This window comes from Leuciscus leuciscus (genome assembly GCF_965113295.1).
Source record: "Leuciscus leuciscus genome assembly, chromosome: 2".
NCBI classification, from domain to species: Eukaryota; Metazoa; Chordata; class Actinopteri; order Cypriniformes; family Leuciscidae; genus Leuciscus; species Leuciscus leuciscus.
Window position 1 is genome coordinate 4,177,430 of NC_138726.1, and position 20,392 is coordinate 4,197,821.

The 20,392-nt window shown below is 40.4% G+C and overlaps 1 protein-coding gene across 2 annotated transcripts; it reads left to right on the forward strand.

Annotated features, from left to right (window-relative positions):
* Positions 1-114: 114 nt before the first annotated feature.
* slc22a31 (solute carrier family 22 member 31) lies at positions 115-19,976 on the forward strand. 2 transcript variants are annotated; one of them, XM_082160967.1, is made up of 12 exons: positions 115-1,221; positions 4,109-4,212; positions 6,443-6,597; positions 9,647-9,815; positions 10,263-10,408; positions 11,923-12,031; positions 13,258-13,472; positions 16,007-16,118; positions 17,506-18,714; positions 18,760-19,127; positions 19,234-19,303; positions 19,697-19,976. In XM_082160967.1, the coding sequence occupies exons 1-9, from the start codon at positions 832-834 to the stop codon at positions 17,954-17,956; spliced, it is 1,851 nt and encodes a 616-aa protein (XP_082017093.1). In that variant the 5' UTR covers positions 115-831; the 3' UTR covers positions 17,957-18,714; positions 18,760-19,127; positions 19,234-19,303; positions 19,697-19,976. The 2 variants fall into 2 exon arrangements, with proteins under 2 accessions (XP_082017093.1, XP_082017092.1); XM_082160966.1 differs by lacking the exon at positions 19,234-19,303 and having other exon boundaries at positions 17,506-19,127.
* Positions 19,977-20,392: the final 416 nt, after the last annotated feature.

Sequence of the window (20,392 nt, forward strand, 5' to 3'; positions counted from 1 at the left end):
TGAGTTTACTGGAACTCATGTCACGAGCTGGTTCGGCTTTGAATAGATAGTGACTATCCTTTACATTATTTGTAACTACATGAACTGTATGATTTGAAATATAGGCTGGACTTCTGATTCTTTTGAGTCGATACTTGATTCGGTCAAAATCTATTTATATCACTCAATCTAAACGGACCATAGCGATAAATATATAGATATTCGCAATAATAAATATGAAAGAATAGCAAAAGACACACCACAATTATAACGAAAACTGCACAAAGAAACAATATCATTGGAATCACTTCCATAACGATTTTTTTAACCTGATAAAAACAAATGACAGCCAATCAGAATCCACCAGACATCGAAGAGCTAATTTAAAGTGACAGGTGATTTAAAACTGCGTAGAATAAACAGAATATCCTAATATCGCTAATAATATAGTTATCGTTGTAATTATATTTATAGTTTTCGTGATCTGTACTGTTTGAAAACACAAACACACAAAAAGCTAAGCTTATTAATAATGATTAGTATGTATTGATAACAATAATCAAGTTGTGAACAAATGAACATTTACCGACAACTTGAACAACTTTCGAGATTAAAATGAAACGATAAGGAACTCTTTTGAGCGAAAAAGAAGAAGAAAAGAATCAGTGAATCGGATCTATGACAAGGGTCTTCCCAATGAACCGATTGGCTCAAATGAATCCATTCCATTCCCTGTGCTACGTCACTATCAGTGTGAGTGTGTGTGTGTTTGTGGACAGCCGTTCATTTCCCATCGCTACAGGCTGAGATGTCTGTGAGAAACAGCATTTTCCCTCGATAAGGACTCTAGTTATGGAGTTTGAAACTAAAATCTACCCTCAGATCGGTGGATATGGGCGATACAACCGGATCGTAACGCTTTTCAGTTGGTTCCCGAACTTTGCAGTCTCGTTGAATCTCTTCAGCGATGTTTTCTTCACGCTGATCCCCGAGTCTTACCACTGCAAACCCGATCTGGCGTTATTCCCAGCGCCTTCCGTGCTCGGGAACCTCTCCAGGCAAGCGTTCCTTAATCTCACCGTCCCGTGGCTGAAGGGCTCCGGGTTCAGTCACTGCGAACTCTACAAGTACCCGCTGAATACAAGCAACTTCACGGGGAGCGCGCCGCGGGACACGGTGCCCTGCACTATAGGATGGGAGTTCGCCAAACCCGCGGGACTACAAAACAACTTAGTGACCGAGGTTAGTATGCGAACCGAACCGTTAATATCCGAACAACCGAATCATCAGAATGCGAACCGAGTGAGTTCACTCAAGTTATGACGCTACGGGTCTAAACGCGTTAACATGCGTTTTAAAACATCGTCTCGAATTAGGCTACTTTATTTAAGAAGGTTAATATTATGATTATTAATTTATAGATGTTTAATTATTATGCGAACCGAACTGAATTGAACCGAACACGGCGAGTTCACTCTAGTTATGACGCGACGGGTCTGAACGCAATAATATACTTTTTAAGAAGTCGACCCGAATAAGTCTACTTTATTAAAGAAGGTTAATGTTATGATTATTAATTTATGGATGTTTAATTATTTAATTAGTTTGCGAAACCAACCGTCAGTATGCGAACCGAACTGTATTCGAACTGAACACGGAGCTAAGATGCGTTTTAAACTGTCGATCCGAATCAGTTTACTTTATTGAAGAAGGTTAATGTTATGATTATTAATTTATAGATGTTTAATTATTAATTATTATGCGAACCGAACACGGAGTTCACTCGAGTGTACGCGACGGGTCTAAACGTAGCCTACTTTGCATAATATGCGTATTTTTAACACTAGATATGAATTTGGCTTCTTTATTTATGAAGGTTAATGTTTTAATTGTTATGATTATTAATTTATCTGTTTTTTAAATGAGAAAAAGTATGCAAAAGTCTTGATTTGTAAGTAAATAAATAAACTTAGTAGTTTTGTTTGTTTGGTTTTATAAAAATGTAGAAAGTTTTCTGTTATTGTTTATAGTATAACTAGCTGCCTGTAGACAACAATAGAAGTCTCTGCAATGTCCCATTTAGATGGCTGTGATTCCAGATCCCTCCTAAAGTTAAATAATGGTCATATGTAATATGCATACTAGTCAGGCTAGATTAGTATTGACCATAATTGACCATCATGGTTCAGATATAAAACATGTAAAATCTGCTGATATACATAACAGTCTGCAATACATGTCTGAAAATACAGGTTTGTTCTTGTTGTTGACTAACCAAATGGTTTATGGTTTTAAGATTATAGGTTATGAAGTCATATTTAATCTATGAGACCCTGAAGTCATAATTTGAAGCTCAGGGAACAGTGGACTTCCTGTTTAACAGGAAGTAAAGAGCTTTTTTCATGAGGCCTTGACTCGCAATATGTTTCCTTCTCCACGATGGAAAATAAAAGCTTTTACGTGTCATGAAATCTGTATGGATTAGTTTGCAGGAAGATCCTCCTGGAAGCAGAACAAGCCAGAGAAAAGTATGTAAAAACTGGAGTAGCATGGCTTCACATTAGCTGTAATGTAATAATAAAAGTTGATTATATAATAAAAAAGTCGCTGCCACACATAGTCAGCCTTCCTTAGATTCAGTGGGTGTTTGGATTGGCAAGAAAGTTGCGAGTTTTAAAATGTTTCATTGATTTTAACACATTCGAGTGACATTATTAGAATAGTGAGTGTCAGTGATGTTTAATTTTTACCTTTTTTCAGATTACATTTAAGTTCCCTACTGTAATCTCCAACTCAAAGTACGTCTTCTGATGGTTTTAGCTATTTTAAATGGTTGAAACTGGTGGTTTATAGTCATTAGCTGGTCCAATTGGATGGTTGATCAGCTAATTTTGGCTTGGTAGAGCGAACACAAACCAGCTTCCATTTTCCACAGGGGTGTCACAATATATCGCAATGCAAAATGCAACAATATGTATTGTGTATAGTGACAAATATGTATTGTGGATAGTTCACCCACAATTAAAACTACTGTGTGAGTAAAAATTCCAGTTTTCATAGTTTTAGTGTCAGTACTACATTAAACTACTATATATAATGTTGGATATAATGTATAATAATGCAATGGGGGAATATTTGTGGGTCCTGATAATGCCAAATGTCTGATGTTACCAGTATAAAGTGACAAATAAAATGCATCAAATAATTACTTAAGATAGACAACATTTCTCAACAAAAACATTTATTGAACACTTGACCAGTCTGCACTTGTACAGTTAAATTAAAAGTCTACAAATACAATCACACTTTACACTGTTTGGCCAGCATTTTAACTGTGTTTAATCCAGCTACTAGCTAACGGTATGCTAAAGTTACGTGCAGCGAAGCGATGTTTCTGTTATTCTCACGTCTGTTTTCAGAGCATCCAAGAGAAGCACAGGCATAACAGTAGCACAGAAACCCGCGTTGATATTCGGTCCGGTAGATAACGGTCGTTAAGGCATCAGTGCCGTATTAGCACCGGGTTCGTCTGTAGCTACCCAAGCCTAGCAACGACGACGCTAGCAAAGCAAAGCCAGTCCTTCACTAGCCTATAGTGTGTTGTTCTCTTTTTTTATTACTTATTTCAGACTTTAATCCTTACAGTTTTCTCCAAGGAACTTAGCTCCTTCCTTAAGCCCTGGACGAGGTCTGCTCACTCGCTGGAAGATGACTCTAGGGGGCGATATTCTTTTCCCCAGGATGGTAGGGGAAGACTCATGAATATTCATTAGGGAAGTCATCCCTGATTGGTCTGATGACCTAACCCCGCCCCTAAACCTACCCGTCACTGGGGTTAAGACCAATCAGGGATAACTTCCCTAATGAATATTCATGAGTCTTCCCGTTCCATCCTGGGGAAAAAAATTCGCCTCTAGGGGCAGCGTGCGTCGAACACGTGTTCCACAACAACAACAACACTAGGCTGCCCACAGATGCGCCTGCCTAATAATCAGCTTGATATACTTGGATATTTGCCGATTATGTAAAAAAAAAAATCGGCCGATTAATCGGTCGACCTCTAGCCATCATTACCTGATTTTTCCAGCTGATTGTTTGAAAGCGTGTCTCTTTCTCCTCGTGCTGACAGTGGAACCTAGTGTGTGCCGATTACTGGAAGATCCCGCTCCAGCACGTGTGCTTCATGACCGGCTGGACCCTCGGGTACATCTTACTCGGCTCCATCTGCGACTGGTGAGTCCTCCTACATTATTATTCGTCTTTTTATACTTGTTGTTTTCTAAATGTGATCAAAGTATTACTACTTAAAATGTTTCAGCTTCATTGCAATAGATGTAAAACTTCAAACCCAAGTGGCTTGTGCAAATAAATGATGCTTTTAGAAAGTGTTTGCACTTTCTTCTGTGAACTAGTGTGGTTATTAGTGGATGACAAGCAGAAAATGAGTCAGACATGTCCTAGAGCTGCTCGATTAATCGTTAAAAGATCGCGATCTCGATTCAAACACCCATGTGATCTTATTCCTAAATGACAGCGAATACAGTTGTCATGATATGAAACCGCTTCACACACAGTACTTTCATATCATTATTTATGTCTTACAATCATTCATATTATCACAGAACAACTGGAATAAAAGTGTATAGTTCAGATATAAACACTGATGTCCACAGTAGCGATCAAAATAGAGGAAATCACCTTTTGAAAGTAACTTAACACTTCAAATAACGATTGTATAAATGACATCATTACACCAGTAGGTGGCGACAAGTGACGTTAAAAATGTATTTGTCATTGAATCATTCGTTCAAGAGATTTGTTCAAAAACGCTGATTCATCCAGTAAACAAGTGATGTATCCATGAGTGAGTCATTGAATCACTCATTAAGCCAATTATTTTTAAGATATTCATTCTAATTATGAAACATTTTTAAATACCGTGATCTCTATTACGTCCAGCTCTGATATGTGCGCATGTCGTATCATTTACAACCTAATAAACCTCTCTAATGTTTTACTGGAAAAGTGTGCTTGTCATGTTTCTTTAAAAGTCCACTTGGTTTGATATTTTATCTAATTAAATGACTTAAACAGATCGTCCACCTAAAAAATAAAAATTCTATAATCAATCACTCGCCCGTATGTCATAGCAAATGTTCTTCAAAACAGAAGTGAAGATATTTCTATTATTACCACAGAGATTTCTGTGCCTCCATGGAAAGTCCAAAACTATGCTTTTGATTTTCTTCGAAAAGTTCATATAGCCATGTTAAAAGTAATGCATATGATTAATGCGCGGTTTAATCCGGAAGGAACACGATCGCTTAGTTTATATGATGAACAGATTTAGGTTTTAATTCACGTATAAACGCAGAGCTCCTTCAATGGAGGGATGGAAATCTCTCAGGTTTGTGTTTCAAAGATATGAAAGTCTCATGGGTTTGGATGCCGTCGATCTCAGAAAGGGTAGAGCCGTATTTCATTTCTGACGGGAACCAAAACGAGGCTGTGAGGGGAACAACTGCATTTAATGGATCGTTCTGTCGTCTAACAACTATCCGACTGTTCTGCTGATGAAACGTCTTTCCCAAGAAAGCTTTCGGTAGATATTAGGGATGCACCGATCTGAAAAACTTTACCGATAACCGATAATTCTTTATATTTGAAAACCGATATATTGGCCGATAAATCTAAATCCAAATTTTTATATAATTTTTTAGAGCCTGACTACAAAAACTAAAGTCTCACCATTAAATCCATATCTCAAACACACAATTATTATAATGATGTTCTCATGATAACTTTATGTAGCCGATATAAAAGCACATGCACATGTTGCACTTTACTGCATTTTCCTTTTTTAAAGTGATTTCAATCATATTTCAATCATATTTCAAGCGATTCATGTTGAACGCTGTGAATCTGAAGTGTCTCAGCTGAAGGAATTAGTACATTATTTATCGGCTTTAATATATCGGCCAGATTTTCTTATCGGGCCGATAACCATAACATTAAAAATGAACATATATCGGCCGATACCGTTGTTGTGGACGATGTATCGTGCATCCCTAGTAGATAACTTGTGTGAGTTGTGAAAATGATGATCTAGGCTGTAAAAATCCCTCTCAGCCTCGCTTAATCAGTGTGTCGTCTCTCCTGGTTAAAGTCTGTGAGGCCGAGGAATCCATGACAGAATTTTAATTTTTGGTCAAAATATTATTTTGTATAAAATTAATAATAAAAAATTATTATTATTATTATTAATCTGTCAAAAGAACAAATGATTGTCTGTGTGTTTGTGTGTCTCAGGTTGGGTTGTCATTTGAATAAATGTATGTTTTTATGTTAAATTAACATGTTAACACATGCAATTAAGTGGGACTTAAGTGTGTGTGTGTGTGTGTGTGTGTGTGTGTGTGTGTGTGTGTGTGTGTGTGTGTGTGTGTGTGTGTGTGTGTCTCAGGTTGGGCCGTCGCTGTGCGCTGCTGCTGTCAGTGGTTTTCTCTGGACTGCTGGGAATCATGGCTTGTCTTACTAACAGTCCTTCTGCGTTCCCGTTTCTCCGGCTCTGCCAGGGCTCGATGTTAGCCGGAGTGTTTCTGTCGTCTTACATTGCACGCAAGTACACTCTATCACATGACCTCTTTTCAAATCTGCAGCTGATAATGATAAACTCTGTGAGACTCTGAAACACTCAAGGCTGTTTGCTGTACACGAGTGCTTTTGGAAAGTGCTTGTTCACTCCAGGTCAATATTTTAATAAGATTTGGTTATGCAAAAATGTCATTTTAAGTGTCTGTCTCTTCCAACAATCATCTACACAACAGGAAGTGCTATTGTCCCTTTAACTGTTCCTAAAGTCTTAGATTACGTGTCACAATAGAACTACTCGAAATTGTCCATCTGGCTTTAATTTCCATAAAATACAAGTAAAAATAATTTCAAGGACGTGATATTACATATTCGGGTCTTTAGGACCCGGATCTATATCTAACACAACACTACAGTGTGTGTGTTTAAGGGTTAAACACACACACTACCACCCAAAGTCTGGATATATTTGAATAAACGTATGGTTTTTTCATAGGGCTCTAAAAAATTAGCATGTTTACACATGCAGTGAACTTTTTCAGTTGAACGTGTTTAGACTAACCTGACAGTGTTTACAAGGTTACATTTATGGCCATAAACAACTAAAACAATAACTTTCTGTGCATTTTGACAGGGAAAAATCTGAACCGGTCTGACGGGGACAATGGGAAAGAAATGAGCCCTCATATAATGAAGGGCAGGGAAATGTGACATTTATTATAATGAGTTTATGTAAAGATTGTTTTAAGTTCACTTAAGTTAAAAGTTGTTATATTTTTAAAGGCTTATAAAGTTTAAAATTGATAGCTTTCAATTATACTGTAATGCAGAATGGCTATAATTAATGGATAAAATGTTTCATAGAGATTAGTATTTTCATAAAAAGATTGTACATTAAACAAATATTTAAAATATATTTTTTCTACATTCATTTGGAGACTAAATTTGAAATTGTTACAATATAGAAATATATCAACTTGAGTGTTTGGTGTGATTAATACTGACAGCATTAGTTTTAATCTTAAAGTTTTTGAAATGAAAATAGCCAAATATAAATAGGAGCGTGCGTGCGTGTGTGTGTGTGTGTGTGTGCAGATGTTCTTGATCAATGGGAGACTCTTGATAAGGAGTGTTGTTCGTGTGTGTCTGTGTGTGTGTGAGCAGATGTTCTTGATCAATAGGAGACTCTTGATAAGGAGTGTTGTTCGTGTGTGTCTGTGTGTGTGTGAGCAGATGTTCTTGATCAATAGGAGACTCTTGATAAGGAGTGTTGTTCTGGATCCGTGACGGAACAGCATTCCACTTCTATCACACGAACACACTGATCATCAGTGTGTGTTTAATCGGCTGAGGAAAGTTCAGTCTGTTTCTGTGCGTGTGTGTGTGTGTGTGTGCGTGTGCGTGTGCGTGTGCGTGTGTGTGTGTGTGTGTGTGTGTGTGTGTGTGTGTGTGTGTGTGTGTGTGTGCGCGCGAGTGTGAGGATCTGATCTCAGTTCTTTCCATCGTAAAGAGTCCGTGTTCTTGTCCTGCACTTCCTCTGATTGTTATTGGAGAGTGTGTGTCAGCCAGAACACGCAAACGTTTCGTGAGCTCTCGCAGAAAACTGTGTGTGTAAACACAGGCACGTACACACTCGACGTTTCTTTCTTCTATACGACCCCAGTCAGATGCCTAGACACATTCTTCATTTCTGTTGTCCACATTTACAATAACAGTGTTGAAAGAGGTTTTGTAGCTTCCCGTTTATTTAGTTTAATAAAGAAAAATGTGAAATTCTTTTCTGCTTGACAAGACTTCATTTATTTGATCAGAAATACAGTAAAATACAAATACAGTTTGTTTTTTGTGTGAAATATATAGTCAAATGTTCAAAGTTGAATTTCCAGCATCATTACTCCAGTGTTCAGTGTCACATGTGACACCAGATAATTATAAAATGCCTTAAAAATACTTAATTGTATTTTTTGTACACTTTAAATAGTGTTATGGATTAGAAGTGCACATTATTAACAGCACATGTGACCAACTGTTAAATATGTGTATGTTTTCAGAAGAAAACATTTCACAAGAAACATTTATGATTATTTAGTTTTTACTGCTTAATTTAATGTGGAAATTGTGATACGCTATCTTTCAAAAGTTTGGGATGAGTACGATTTTAAATATATATATATATATATATGAGTGTGTGTGTATGAAGTTTTAGCTCAAAATACCCCACAGATATTTTTATATAGCATGTTAAAATTGTCACTTTTTGAGGGTGAGAAAAAACACACCGTTTTGTGTGTCCCTTTAAATGCAAATGAGCTGCTGCACCCGGCACAGGGGGCGGAGCTTCAAGAGCTTGCTTGTGAGTGTGTGTGTGTCCCTTTAAATGCAAATGAGCTGCTGCTCCCGGCACAGGGGGCGGAGCTTCAAGAGCTTGCTTGTGAGTGTGTGTCCCTTTAAATGCAAATGAGCTGCTGCTCCCGGCACAGTGGGCAGAGCTTCAACAAGCTTGTGTCCTGAATTTTTCAAAAACTTTTAGCCTATTATGTTCAAACTGGAGTCAGACAAAGATGGAGAGACTCGAGAAGAAGTGACAACATGTGAAAGCAACAGGACATTTCTGAAGGGTTAGTTGATGAATTTATGAAGCTGATGTGTAGTTATCGTCTAGTCATTGATTAGCATATTCTGTCTTGATAATCTATAAATCGGGGGTGGGGTTTATGCAAATTCTAGGGTTGGTGATGTCACTAACCCGGGAGGAATGTTGTGTAGTCTCTACCAGCCGTTTGTTGTAGTTCTTAAAAAGCGATTTCTGTAAAAGCAAATATCTCCCTTTGCTTTGAACTTTGAGCGTCGTAACTTTGCAGATGTTGTTTATGCTCTACAGCAACATTACACACTAACTACAGTTAGAAAAGTCAAATCATAATCAACCACCACTTTAATTAATTTGGTTATGAGTACAGTGAGCTTGAAGAGACTCCACCCACACACTCTTTTGATTGGCTGTGATTCGTGATTGATTTGTTTCGTGTCTGTGGACACACTGTCACTACTGTCTCTCTCTCGTTTAATCCTGCAGGACTGGAATGGTGTGACCCGTCTCACAGACTCATGGTGTCGATGGTCGGCGGCTTCTTCGCGGTGTTTGCCGAGCTGCTGTTGCCGGGGCTTGCAGTGCTGTGCCGTGATTGGCCCGTTCTTCAGGCCGTCACCACACTTCCCCTGCTGTTACTGCTCTCCTATTGGTGGTGAGCCGTGTGTGTGTGTGTGTGTGTGTGTGTGTGTGTGTGTGTGTGTGTGTGTGTGTGTGTGTGTGTCATACATCGTTTTCTTTAAAGGGATAGTTCACTTTGAAATTAAATTTTGGTATGTTTTAGCTTACCTCAAGGGCATCCAAGATGTAGGTGTCTTTTTTTCCGCAGTAGTTTCAATTTTGATATTTTTAGGTCAAACCGTTCTTGTCTGTCAGTCAGTCATATAATGCAGGTCGATGGTCACCGCCTCAAAGAGCATGCAAAACCGTAGCCAAGGCGACATCTAGTGTATATATCTATACAAACAATTTGCTCTTCAAACAACAGTGATCTGAGAGCGCGGGCGGGTATAGATATATTTTCTAAAGTTTGCGTTGAGTAAGCACCACTAATAATGTGGTGTGTGTGTGTGTGTGTGTGTGTGTGTGTTGCGCACACAAGCTGTGCTTCAGTGTTCCCAGAATCTCCTCGTTGGCTCTTGGCCACGTCTCAGATTCCTCAAGCTAAGAAGTGTCTCCAGTCTTTTTCCGCACGGAACGGGGTGTGTGTTAGTGACGAGCTCTTCCCTGCTGAAACACTGCTGTCAGGTGAGAACCTCGGCCTCACACACTTCCAAGACCAACACTCTCGTCTCTAGGAATGAACGGAAGTCAAAATATTTGGCCGAACCGAATATAATAAAACAGTCCGAATATTTCCCATTTATTTTAACAATTTTCACCATTGCATAAATTAAACAGTCTTTGTTTAATGTGCTTTTTATTATTTTGTCTTGCTTTTAAAAGAAAAAAGCAGTTACAAAACTACTATTTAAAAATATTTATTTAACATTGAACATATAAAACTATTTTTTTTAACACGGATTTATTTTATTTTTATCATTCCAGCAGACATTATACCAACATAGCACAATAAAACTTAAAATAAAGAAATTGTTAAACTAAAAATATTTTTATTTGGCCATCTTTGAGCCATTTGATCACGTCATCAAAAAACATCATCGTTCTGTAAAATTGATTCAGTCTTTTCACTTATTCGGCCGAACATCTTAAGTGTTTGTTTTTTTTGTGCTATTTTCGGCTGAATAATTTCATTTGCCGAACATTCGGCGCATCCCTGATAGTCTCATGTTGTGGGCTTTAAACATGGCACATGTCTTGTATATCTGTATATGTGTAGCTGGAGACCCGATACACACACTTGACCACTTGTCTATTTGCATAATGTATTCCCTGTATTTACTGGTAACATCAGACATTTGGCATTATCAGGACCCACAAATATTCCCTCATTGCATTATTATACATTATATTCAACATTATATATAGTAGTTTATTGTAGTTCTGACACTAAATCTCTGTAAACTGGAATTTTTACTCGCACAGTAATTTTTATTTTGGGTGAACTATCCACGATACATACTGTTGCATTTTTGTGTTGCGATATATTGTGACAGGATATATTGTTCCACCTCTAGTGTTTGAGGGTGTGTTTGAGACGTCCCAGTGATGATCAGAGATATTGAATGGCTCCGCTAATGAAACGCTCTGTAATCCATCAGCTCCGCTGTTATGGTGTGATTATACTTTGACAGGATATAATGAAGAACAGCCTCTATCTCTTAAAGAGGAGAGTTGGTCTCATGATGAGACGGCTCTTTGGTTCCAATGCAGTAATACTGGAATCTGAATCACATTACGACAAATCAAGACCCGTCCCGATAGTGAATGGACCCATTTAGGGTGTTTAAATTGAGGAATCCAGTCCGTCCCTCCCGGAGATTTTCATTGGAATGTGATGTTCAGAAATCTACCATCTCTCTCTCTCTCTCTCTCTCTCTCTCTCTCTCTCTCTCTCTCTCTCTCTCTCTCTATCTCTCTCTCTCTCTATCTATCTCTCTCACCTCTCTCTCTCTCTCTCTCACCTCTCTCTCTCACCTCTCTATCTCTCTCTATCTCTCTCTATCTCTCTCTCACCTCTCTCTCTCGCTCTCTCTCTCACCTCTCTATCTCTATCTCTCTCTATCTCTATCACTCTCGCTCTCTCTATCTCTCTCTCTCTCTCTCTCTCTCTCTCTCTCTCTCTCTCTCTCTCTCTGTAGAGATAGATGAGATGTTCCCTGAAGACGTCCAGCCGGAGTATCATCATGTAATAGAGTTACGTCACACCAGAGTCATCTGGAAGAACTGCCTCATATTGTCCTTCACTCTGTAAGTTACACCTGAAACTGTCAATATCATACTTCTGTTACACATATTAAAAAAGTGCTGTGGACAATCCAGTTGAGAAAGGGATTGTGGGTGATATTAGCCAACAAAGCAACCTTTCAAAAACTTTTCTGATCATAGTACATCATCCAAGCACGTTTGGCGTAGTATTTTCAGCATCCTATGATCCTCTAATTTTGCATTATGTACAAATACTCGACACGATCCGGCCGAGGAATAAGAGTCTGATCTAGACAAACCATCCGCCATTTTCTGAAAAAAAAAAAATATACAAATGCTTGTCTTCCACTAGCTGTGATGTGCCACACATTACGTAATCTCGTTTAAAGGTCACGCGTGTTCTGGTTCAGACATGTAGAGTAGGGCGAAAAATCGTCCGGCATTGTTGTTTTACCTTCATTTAATTGTTTTGTAAATGGCGTTTGACTTAATCTTTGCACGTTCGCTTTGTAAACACTGGGTCGGTTCTTACGCCTACGTCACGCTTGACCTTTCAACGTGATTACATAATGTGTGTCGCATCACAGCTAGTGCAAGACGAGCATTTGTGGTTAAAAAGTATATAAATGTTTATTTTTTTAGAAAATGAAGCGTTGGTTTGTCTAGATAAGACTCTTATTCCTCGGCTGGATCGTGTCGAGACTTTGAAGCTGCACTGAAACTCACATTTGGACCTTCAACCCGTTTGGACCCCATTGAAGTCACTATATGGAGAACAATCCTGGAATGTTTTCCTCAAAAACCTTCATTTCTTTTCCACTGAAGAAAGAAAGACATGAAGATCTTGGATGACGTGGGGGAGAGTAGATTATCACAATAAATACTGTAACAAATGTATTGCTCATTGATAGTTATTGCATTAACCAGCATTAAAGGGGTCATCGGATGCCCATTTTCCACAAGCTGGTATGACACATTAAGTGTTTAAAATATGCTAATATGGGAAATATGCTAATACAGGACAGTCTGTCAGGGGTCGTGGGCGGAGCATGAGCAATATGACATCATAATGCTCAGAAAATCCAAACGGCTTGATTATTGAGAGTGTTTATATTTTTGAGGATAAAAAGGAGTGAATGTATGTTTTTCATTGTATGGTGGTTGTGTCCACACACTGCAAACACCGTATAACAGTGCATTTAGCATCCGATGACTCCTTTAACTCCTGGAATCTGGTTTTAAAGTGTTCCCGTTCCCTGTCCCGTCAGCTTCATCGGCACTGGGATCCAGTACTGCTTCACACGTAACCTGCACGTCTACTCCACACACTTCTACTTCAGTTACGCCCTGCGTGTGCTGACCGGCGCGCTGGCCTGTGTGTTCCTGTGTGTGTGTGTGGACCGCTTCGGCCGCAGGGGGATCTTACTGCTGTCAGCCATCGTCACGGGCCTGTCCTCACTGCTGCTGCTCGCTCTCACACAGTGTAAGAGACACACACACACACACACACACACACACACACACACACACACACACACACACATCATCACAGGCCTGTCCTCACTGCTGCTGCTCGCTCTCACACAGTGTAAGAGACACACACACACACACACACACACACATCATCACAGGCCTGTCCTCACTGCTGCTGCTCGCTCTCACACAGTGTAAGAGACACACACACACACACACACACACACACACACACACACACACATCATCATCACGGGCCTGTCCTCACTGCTGCTGCTCGGTCTCACACAGTGTAAGTGACACACACACACACACACACACACACACACACATCATCACGGGCCTGTCCTCACTGCTGCTGCTCGCTCTCACACAGTGTAAGAGACACACACACACACGTAATTTTCTTTTATTAAATCCAGACAAGACAGAGGTAATACTTATCGGTTCAAAAAACCGCCCACAAAACCTCGCACAATACAACTTTAACATCATAGGATGTCCTGTTACTTTATCCTCTACAGTAAAAGATCTGGGTGTTATACTCGATTGCAACCTGTCTTTTGAAAATCATATTTCATATGTTACAAAAACAGCATTTTTCCACCTTAGAAACATTGCTAAGCTACGTAATATGCTATCAGTTTCTGATGGAGAAAAGTTAGTTCATGCATTCATGACCTCGAGACTGGATTACTGTAATGCTTTATTAGCTGGTTGTCCTGCATCCTCAATAAACAAGCTACAGTTAGTCCAAAATGCCGCCGCTAGAGTTCTTACTAGATCAAGAAAATATGATCATATAACACCGATTTTATCATCACTGCATTGGTTACCTATAAAGTTCCGTATTAATTATAAGGTATTGCTACTGACTTATAAAGCCCTAAACGGCTTAGCTCCAGTCTATTTAACGGATCTTCTATCGCCCTATAATCCATCGCGCTCTTTAAGATCACTAAATTCAAGGCTTTTGGTCATACCTAGGATATCCAGAACCACCAGAGGAGGGAGAGCATTCTCACATTTGGCTCCAAAACTCTGGAATAGTCTTCCTGATACTGTTCGTTGCTCAGACTCGCTCTCCCAGTTTAAAACTAGATTAAAGTCGCATCTCTTCAGCCAGGCATTCATATAATCCTACAGTTCAAACTACAATCCGGCCTCTAGCTCATAAATGCCAGAGGAGAACTGGCCCCCGACTGAGCCTGGGTTCTCCCAAGGTTTTTTTTTCTCCATTAGGTCACCTGATGGAGTTTTAGGACACCATTAGGTCACTTGATGGAGTTTTAGGACACCATTAGGTCACTTGATGAAGTTTTTCGGTTCCTTGCCACTGTTGCCTTTGGCTTGCTCAGTTGGGGATATTTTGGGGATATTTAATTTAATTTTATCAATCAATAAATTCCTCTTGAAACAAACTTTGTTGTATTATTTTAATTTAATACTGTGAAGCTGCTTTGATACAATCTGTATTGTGAAAAGCGCTATACAAATAAACTTGACTTGACTTGACTTGACTTGACACACACACACACATCATCATCATCACGGGCCTGTCCTCACTGCTGCTGCTCACTCTCACACAGTGTAAGAGACACACACACACACACACATCATCATCATCACGGGCCTGTCCTCACTGCTGCTGCTCGCTCTCACACAGTGTAAGAGACACACACACACACACACACACACACACACACACACACACCATCATCATCACGGGCCTGTCCTCACTGCTGCTGCTCGCTCTCACACAGTGTAAGAGACACACACACACACACACACACACACACACATCATCATCATCACGGGCCTGTCCTCACTGCTGCTGCTCGCTCTCACACAGTGTAAGAGACACACACACACACACACACACACACACACACACACACACACACACACACCATCATCATCACGGGCCTGTCCTCACTGCTGCTGCTCGCTCTCACACAGTGTAAGTGACACACACGCGTGCGTGTGTGTGTACTTGTACAACTATCTTTATGAGGACCAGTTTGAGTTTGACCAGTGGAGTGAGGACAAAGAGAGTAAAGTGAGGACATTTTGGTCGGTCCTCACTCTCTGAGAGCCTTTAAAGGCCTGTTTGAGGGTCAAGACTTGGTTTTAGGGATAAGGTTATAATGAGGTTAAGGGTCGGTTTAGGGTCAGGGGTCGGGTTAGGCACTTAGTTGTGATGGGTAAGGTTAGGGTAAGCGGCTAGAGATTGCATTGTGTCAATGAATTTCCTCATAAAGATAGATGTACAAGAATGTGTGTGTGTGTGTGTGTGTGTGTCTGTCTTTCTCTCTTTGTCTCCATCTCTCTCATTTAATTGTTTTAAACAATAAGCGTTTTTGTGTTTACGTCATGCAAAAATGGTAATTTACATTACAAGAAAGCAGAAAGTTGATGAAGGTGCATGTAATAGTCTAGAAGCAGTATTTGGTAATTCTGTGAAATCTAGAATCTTAATAGATTTGAATTATCACAAAGCAATGAATGACCTCATGAAGTGGTGTTGTGTGAAATCTCTCTCAGATCTGCAGGGAGGGCTGGTTCTGGTTCTGTCAGTCGTGGGTCTTCTCTCGTCTCAGGCTTTAGCCATGCTCAGCGTGTTCTTCGGCAGTGAAGTCATGCCCACCGTTGTGCGGTAATCTCCAGCTTTCATTCACAACTGTGATTTCTGTGGTCAGTTCCGAAAGACTAACATTTCAGCAAATGCAAGTGAATAAAGCAGATAAAGAAATATAGAAATTCATGTTTCGAATGCATACTTTGTGATTTTAATCCCATCTGAATCTGCCGTATCTGTGGGGGTTTTTTCTCCACAACCTCAGTAAAAACTCTTTTTTTTTTTTATAACTCAATTGTCCGAATCCCTTCTTAATAGTGTTGTCAAAAGCACCAAGTCGGTACTGAAATTTAGAAAAAGTGTTGTTGAACGGATTCTTCAACACCTCTGATTGGCCATTGCGTTTACACGCTCAACATATGTCTCTGATTTGTGTCACCGAGCGCTTGCATAGACACACACGGGAGCGTTTGAAAGTGGCGTCTATCCGCGGATCCCTAATATATTCGCTGATAGACGCCACTTTCAAACGCTCCCGTGTGTGTCTATGCAAGCGCTCGATGAAGAGCGTCAAAGACAACATGTTTTTTAAGTGTTGATCATTGTAGCCAATCACAGACACACTTAATGTTGAGCGCATGAACGCAGTGGCCAATCAGAGGTGTTTAAGAATCCGTTCAACAGCGCTCAAAATGCTGTTATCGTCACATTTTTTAAATTTCAGTACCGACTTGGTTTGACACCACTACTGAATGTGAATGTCTGCGGTTGCTGATGTTGTATTATCCTAACGCTTCTCCTCGTGTGTTTTTTGACCTACGTGAGCTTCCGTTTGCACACCAATCTTCCACATGCTTTCATTTCAATATGGTTGATATATCAAAAGATCAAGGCAAATTTGATTTACCCATGACCCCTAGGGATGCACCGATATGAACATTTTGGCCGATACCGATAACCGATAATTCTTTATATCTGAAAGCCGATAACCGATATATTGGCCGATAAATCTAAATCCAAATTTTTATATAATTTTTGAGAGTCTGAATACAAAAACTAAAGTCTAACCATTAAAAGCCACGTCCCAAACACACAATTATAATGTTCTCATGATAACTTTATGTAGCCGATATATGACAGATTTTACTGTATTTTCCTTTTTTGAAGTGATTCCAATCATATTTCAAGCTATTCAGAACCATCATGTTGAACAGTGCACATCTGAAGTGTCTCAGCTGAAGGAAATAATCCATTATTTATCAGCTTTAATATATCGGGCAAATTTTCTTATCAGGCCGATAACGATAACATTATAAATGAACATATATCGGCCGATACCGATATGGTGGCCGATATATCGCGCATCCCTAATGACCCCTTTAAAATGAAAGTTGATAAGCCTAGTGTACATCAGTTGTTTGAGTGTTGTAAACTTGAGTGTGTGTGTGTGTGTGTGTGTCCTCAGCGGTGGCACGTTGGGTCTGATCATGGCTGCGGGGTGTGTAGGAATGGCTGCGTCGTCTCTGATGGAGCTGCAGAATAACGGAGGATATTTCCTTCATCACGTGGTGTTCTCCTCCTTCGCTGTGCTCTCGGTGCTGTGTATAATGCTTCTGCCCGAGAGCAAACACAAACCCCTGCCGGACTCGCTGAAGGACGGAGAGCGTCAGCGGCGTCCTCCTCTCTTCCTCTCGCGTGTGAGCCGGGAGAACCCGCCGCTACTGCGCACGCAGACGCTCAGCGCCGACTTCAACCGCGAGAGCTACTCTCGTCTCGTCAGCGCAACCAGGAAGATCCTCGCTAAAGACGCCATGCCTCTCAAGATCTCCAGCTCCACACACACACTCTCACAAGCTCAAGCTCCTCTACTGGCCTGTAACGGCACTGCACCCGACGCCCATGAGGACGAGTCCTAGCATTACACTGAAAATCACACACTCACACATATACACAAACCCACACATATATACACACCCACAAACACACATATACACATATACACACATACACACACACACACACACACACACACACACACACACACACAAGCTCCTCTACTGGACAATAACGGCACTGCACCGAACGCCCATGAGGACGAGTCCTAGCATTATACTGAAACACACACATATATACACACACACACAGACACACACAAGCTCCTCTACTGGACAATAACGGCACTGCACCGAACGCCCATGAGTCCTAGAAACTGAAACACACACCCACCCACAAACACACATACACATATACACACACACACACACATACAGGTCCTCATCTCATAGCATGGACAATTTGTTCACCGTGTCTTTTCCCAGGGAAGACGTCTTCTTGGTGCTTAAACTTTTGAGAATCCAAGTATTTGAACATTGAAGTGTTCATTTTTTGTACATGTATTTTGTACGCCTATGCACAGATGTTGCTGGGAGACTCTGGTCATAGTTTATACGCTCAAACATCATGTCTTCCTCCTCGTTTGAATGAAGTTTAAGCTTTAGGAACGTTCCCACTCATAGTCACTTGAGAGCCGTCGCCTGTCCACTTACAGGAGCGTCCCGAGCCTCTCATTAGTGCAGTCCTGTGACCGAAGTCTGCTGAAACACACACTGACTGTCAGTGCTGAAACACACACTGCAGTGGTTCACTGAGGAGTGCTGAAACACACACTGCAGTGGTTCACTGAGGAGTGCTGAAACACACACTGCAGTGGTTCACTGAGGAGTGCTGAAACACACACTGCAGTGGTTCACTGAGGAGTGCTGAAACACACACTGCAGTGGTTCACTGAGGAGTGCTGAAACACACACTGACTGTCAGTGCTGAAACACACACTGCAGTGGTTCACTGAGGAGTGCTGAAACACACACTGCAGTGGTTCACTGAGGAGTGCTGAAACACACACTGACTGTCAGTGCTGAAACACACACTGACTGTCAGTGCTGAAACACACACTGCAGTGGTTCACTGAGGAGTGCTGAAACACACACTGACTGTCAGTGCTGAAACACACACTGCAGTGGTTCACTGAGGAGTGCTGAAACACACACTGCAGTGGTTCACTGAGGAGTGCTGAAACACACACTGACTGTCAGTGCTGAAACACACTGCAGTGGTTCACTGAGGAGTGCTGAAACACACACTGACTGTCAGTGCTGAAACACACACTGACTGTCAGTGCTGAAACACACTGCAGTGGTTCACTGAGGAGTGCTGAAACACACACTGCAGTGGTTCACTGAGGAGTGCTGAAACACACACTGACTGTCAGTGCTGAAACACACACTGCAGTGGTTCACTGAGGAGTGCTGAAACACACACTGACTGTCAGTGCTGAAACACACACTGACTGTCAGTGCTGAAACACACACTGACTGTCAGTGCTGAAACACACACTGCAGTGGTTCACTGAGGAGTGCTGAAACACACACTGACTGTCAGTGCTGAAACACACACTGCAGTGGTTCACTGAGGAGTGCTGGAACACACACTGACTGCAGTGGTTCACTGAGGAGTGCTGAAACACACACTGACTGTCAGTGCTGAAACACACACTGCAGTGGTTCACTGAGGAGTGCTGAAACACACACTGACTGTCAGTGCTGAAACACACACTGCAGTGGTTCACTGAGGAGTGCTGGAACACACACTGACTGCAGTGGTTCACTGAGGAGTGCTGAATATTAGCTCTCAATGATGTCAGAATCACTAGGAAAACGTTTAGAATGTCGGAGTGTGAAAGTGTTTGATGATGTCATTTTGTGGAACAGTTGCTCATCTCATTTGTTCTTTTTGTCGTTTTGTAGTTCCTGTCTTTCTCAATGTCATGTTGTTTTTGTTGTTTCTCAGAACAAACTGGTTTGTCACTTTTTTTTTCTTATAATTATTTCTGTTACTTGTGTGATATGGAAATAAACTGTTTATTGTACCAATCTGAAATCGCACTCCTTGTACTTTTTAGATCCTGAATTGTCGCTCAGAGCCATTGGCCAGAAATGTTGTCGACAGCCAGTGATGAATGATTGATAATTTTTTGTTGCCAAAAAAGTAGGAAAGTCTAAGGAAAAGGCGTAAAAATAAGTCAATAATAAAACATAAGTAAATTAAAATGGAATAAAATAAATAGAAAAAAATACAACAAACTGAATAAAATACAACAGGAAATTGATTTAAAAAATGTTATTAAATTGTTTTTTTTTTTGGTTTTTTTATACATCACTACAACAGCACGGAGTAGAAAGAATGTAACATAATAGAAAATAAATATTTTCCAAATACCATTTTGCTAACATTTATATGAGAACACCTGAACTTGTATTATTTTTAAGTTCATTCATTGAAGCCGTTCGAAGGAA

Coding starts and splice junctions, on each gene's coding strand:
- slc22a31 (XM_082160966.1), top strand. CDS start 832: ATGGAGTTTGAAACTAAAATCTACCCTCAGATCGGTGGATATGGGCGA. Junction 10,409..11,922: donor TGCTGAAACACTGCTGTCAG/GTGAGAACCTCG, acceptor CTCTCTCTGTAG/AGATAGATGAGATGTTCCCT. Junction 16,119..17,505: donor GTCATGCCCACCGTTGTGCG/GTAATCTCCAGC, acceptor GTGTGTCCTCAG/CGGTGGCACGTTGGGTCTGA.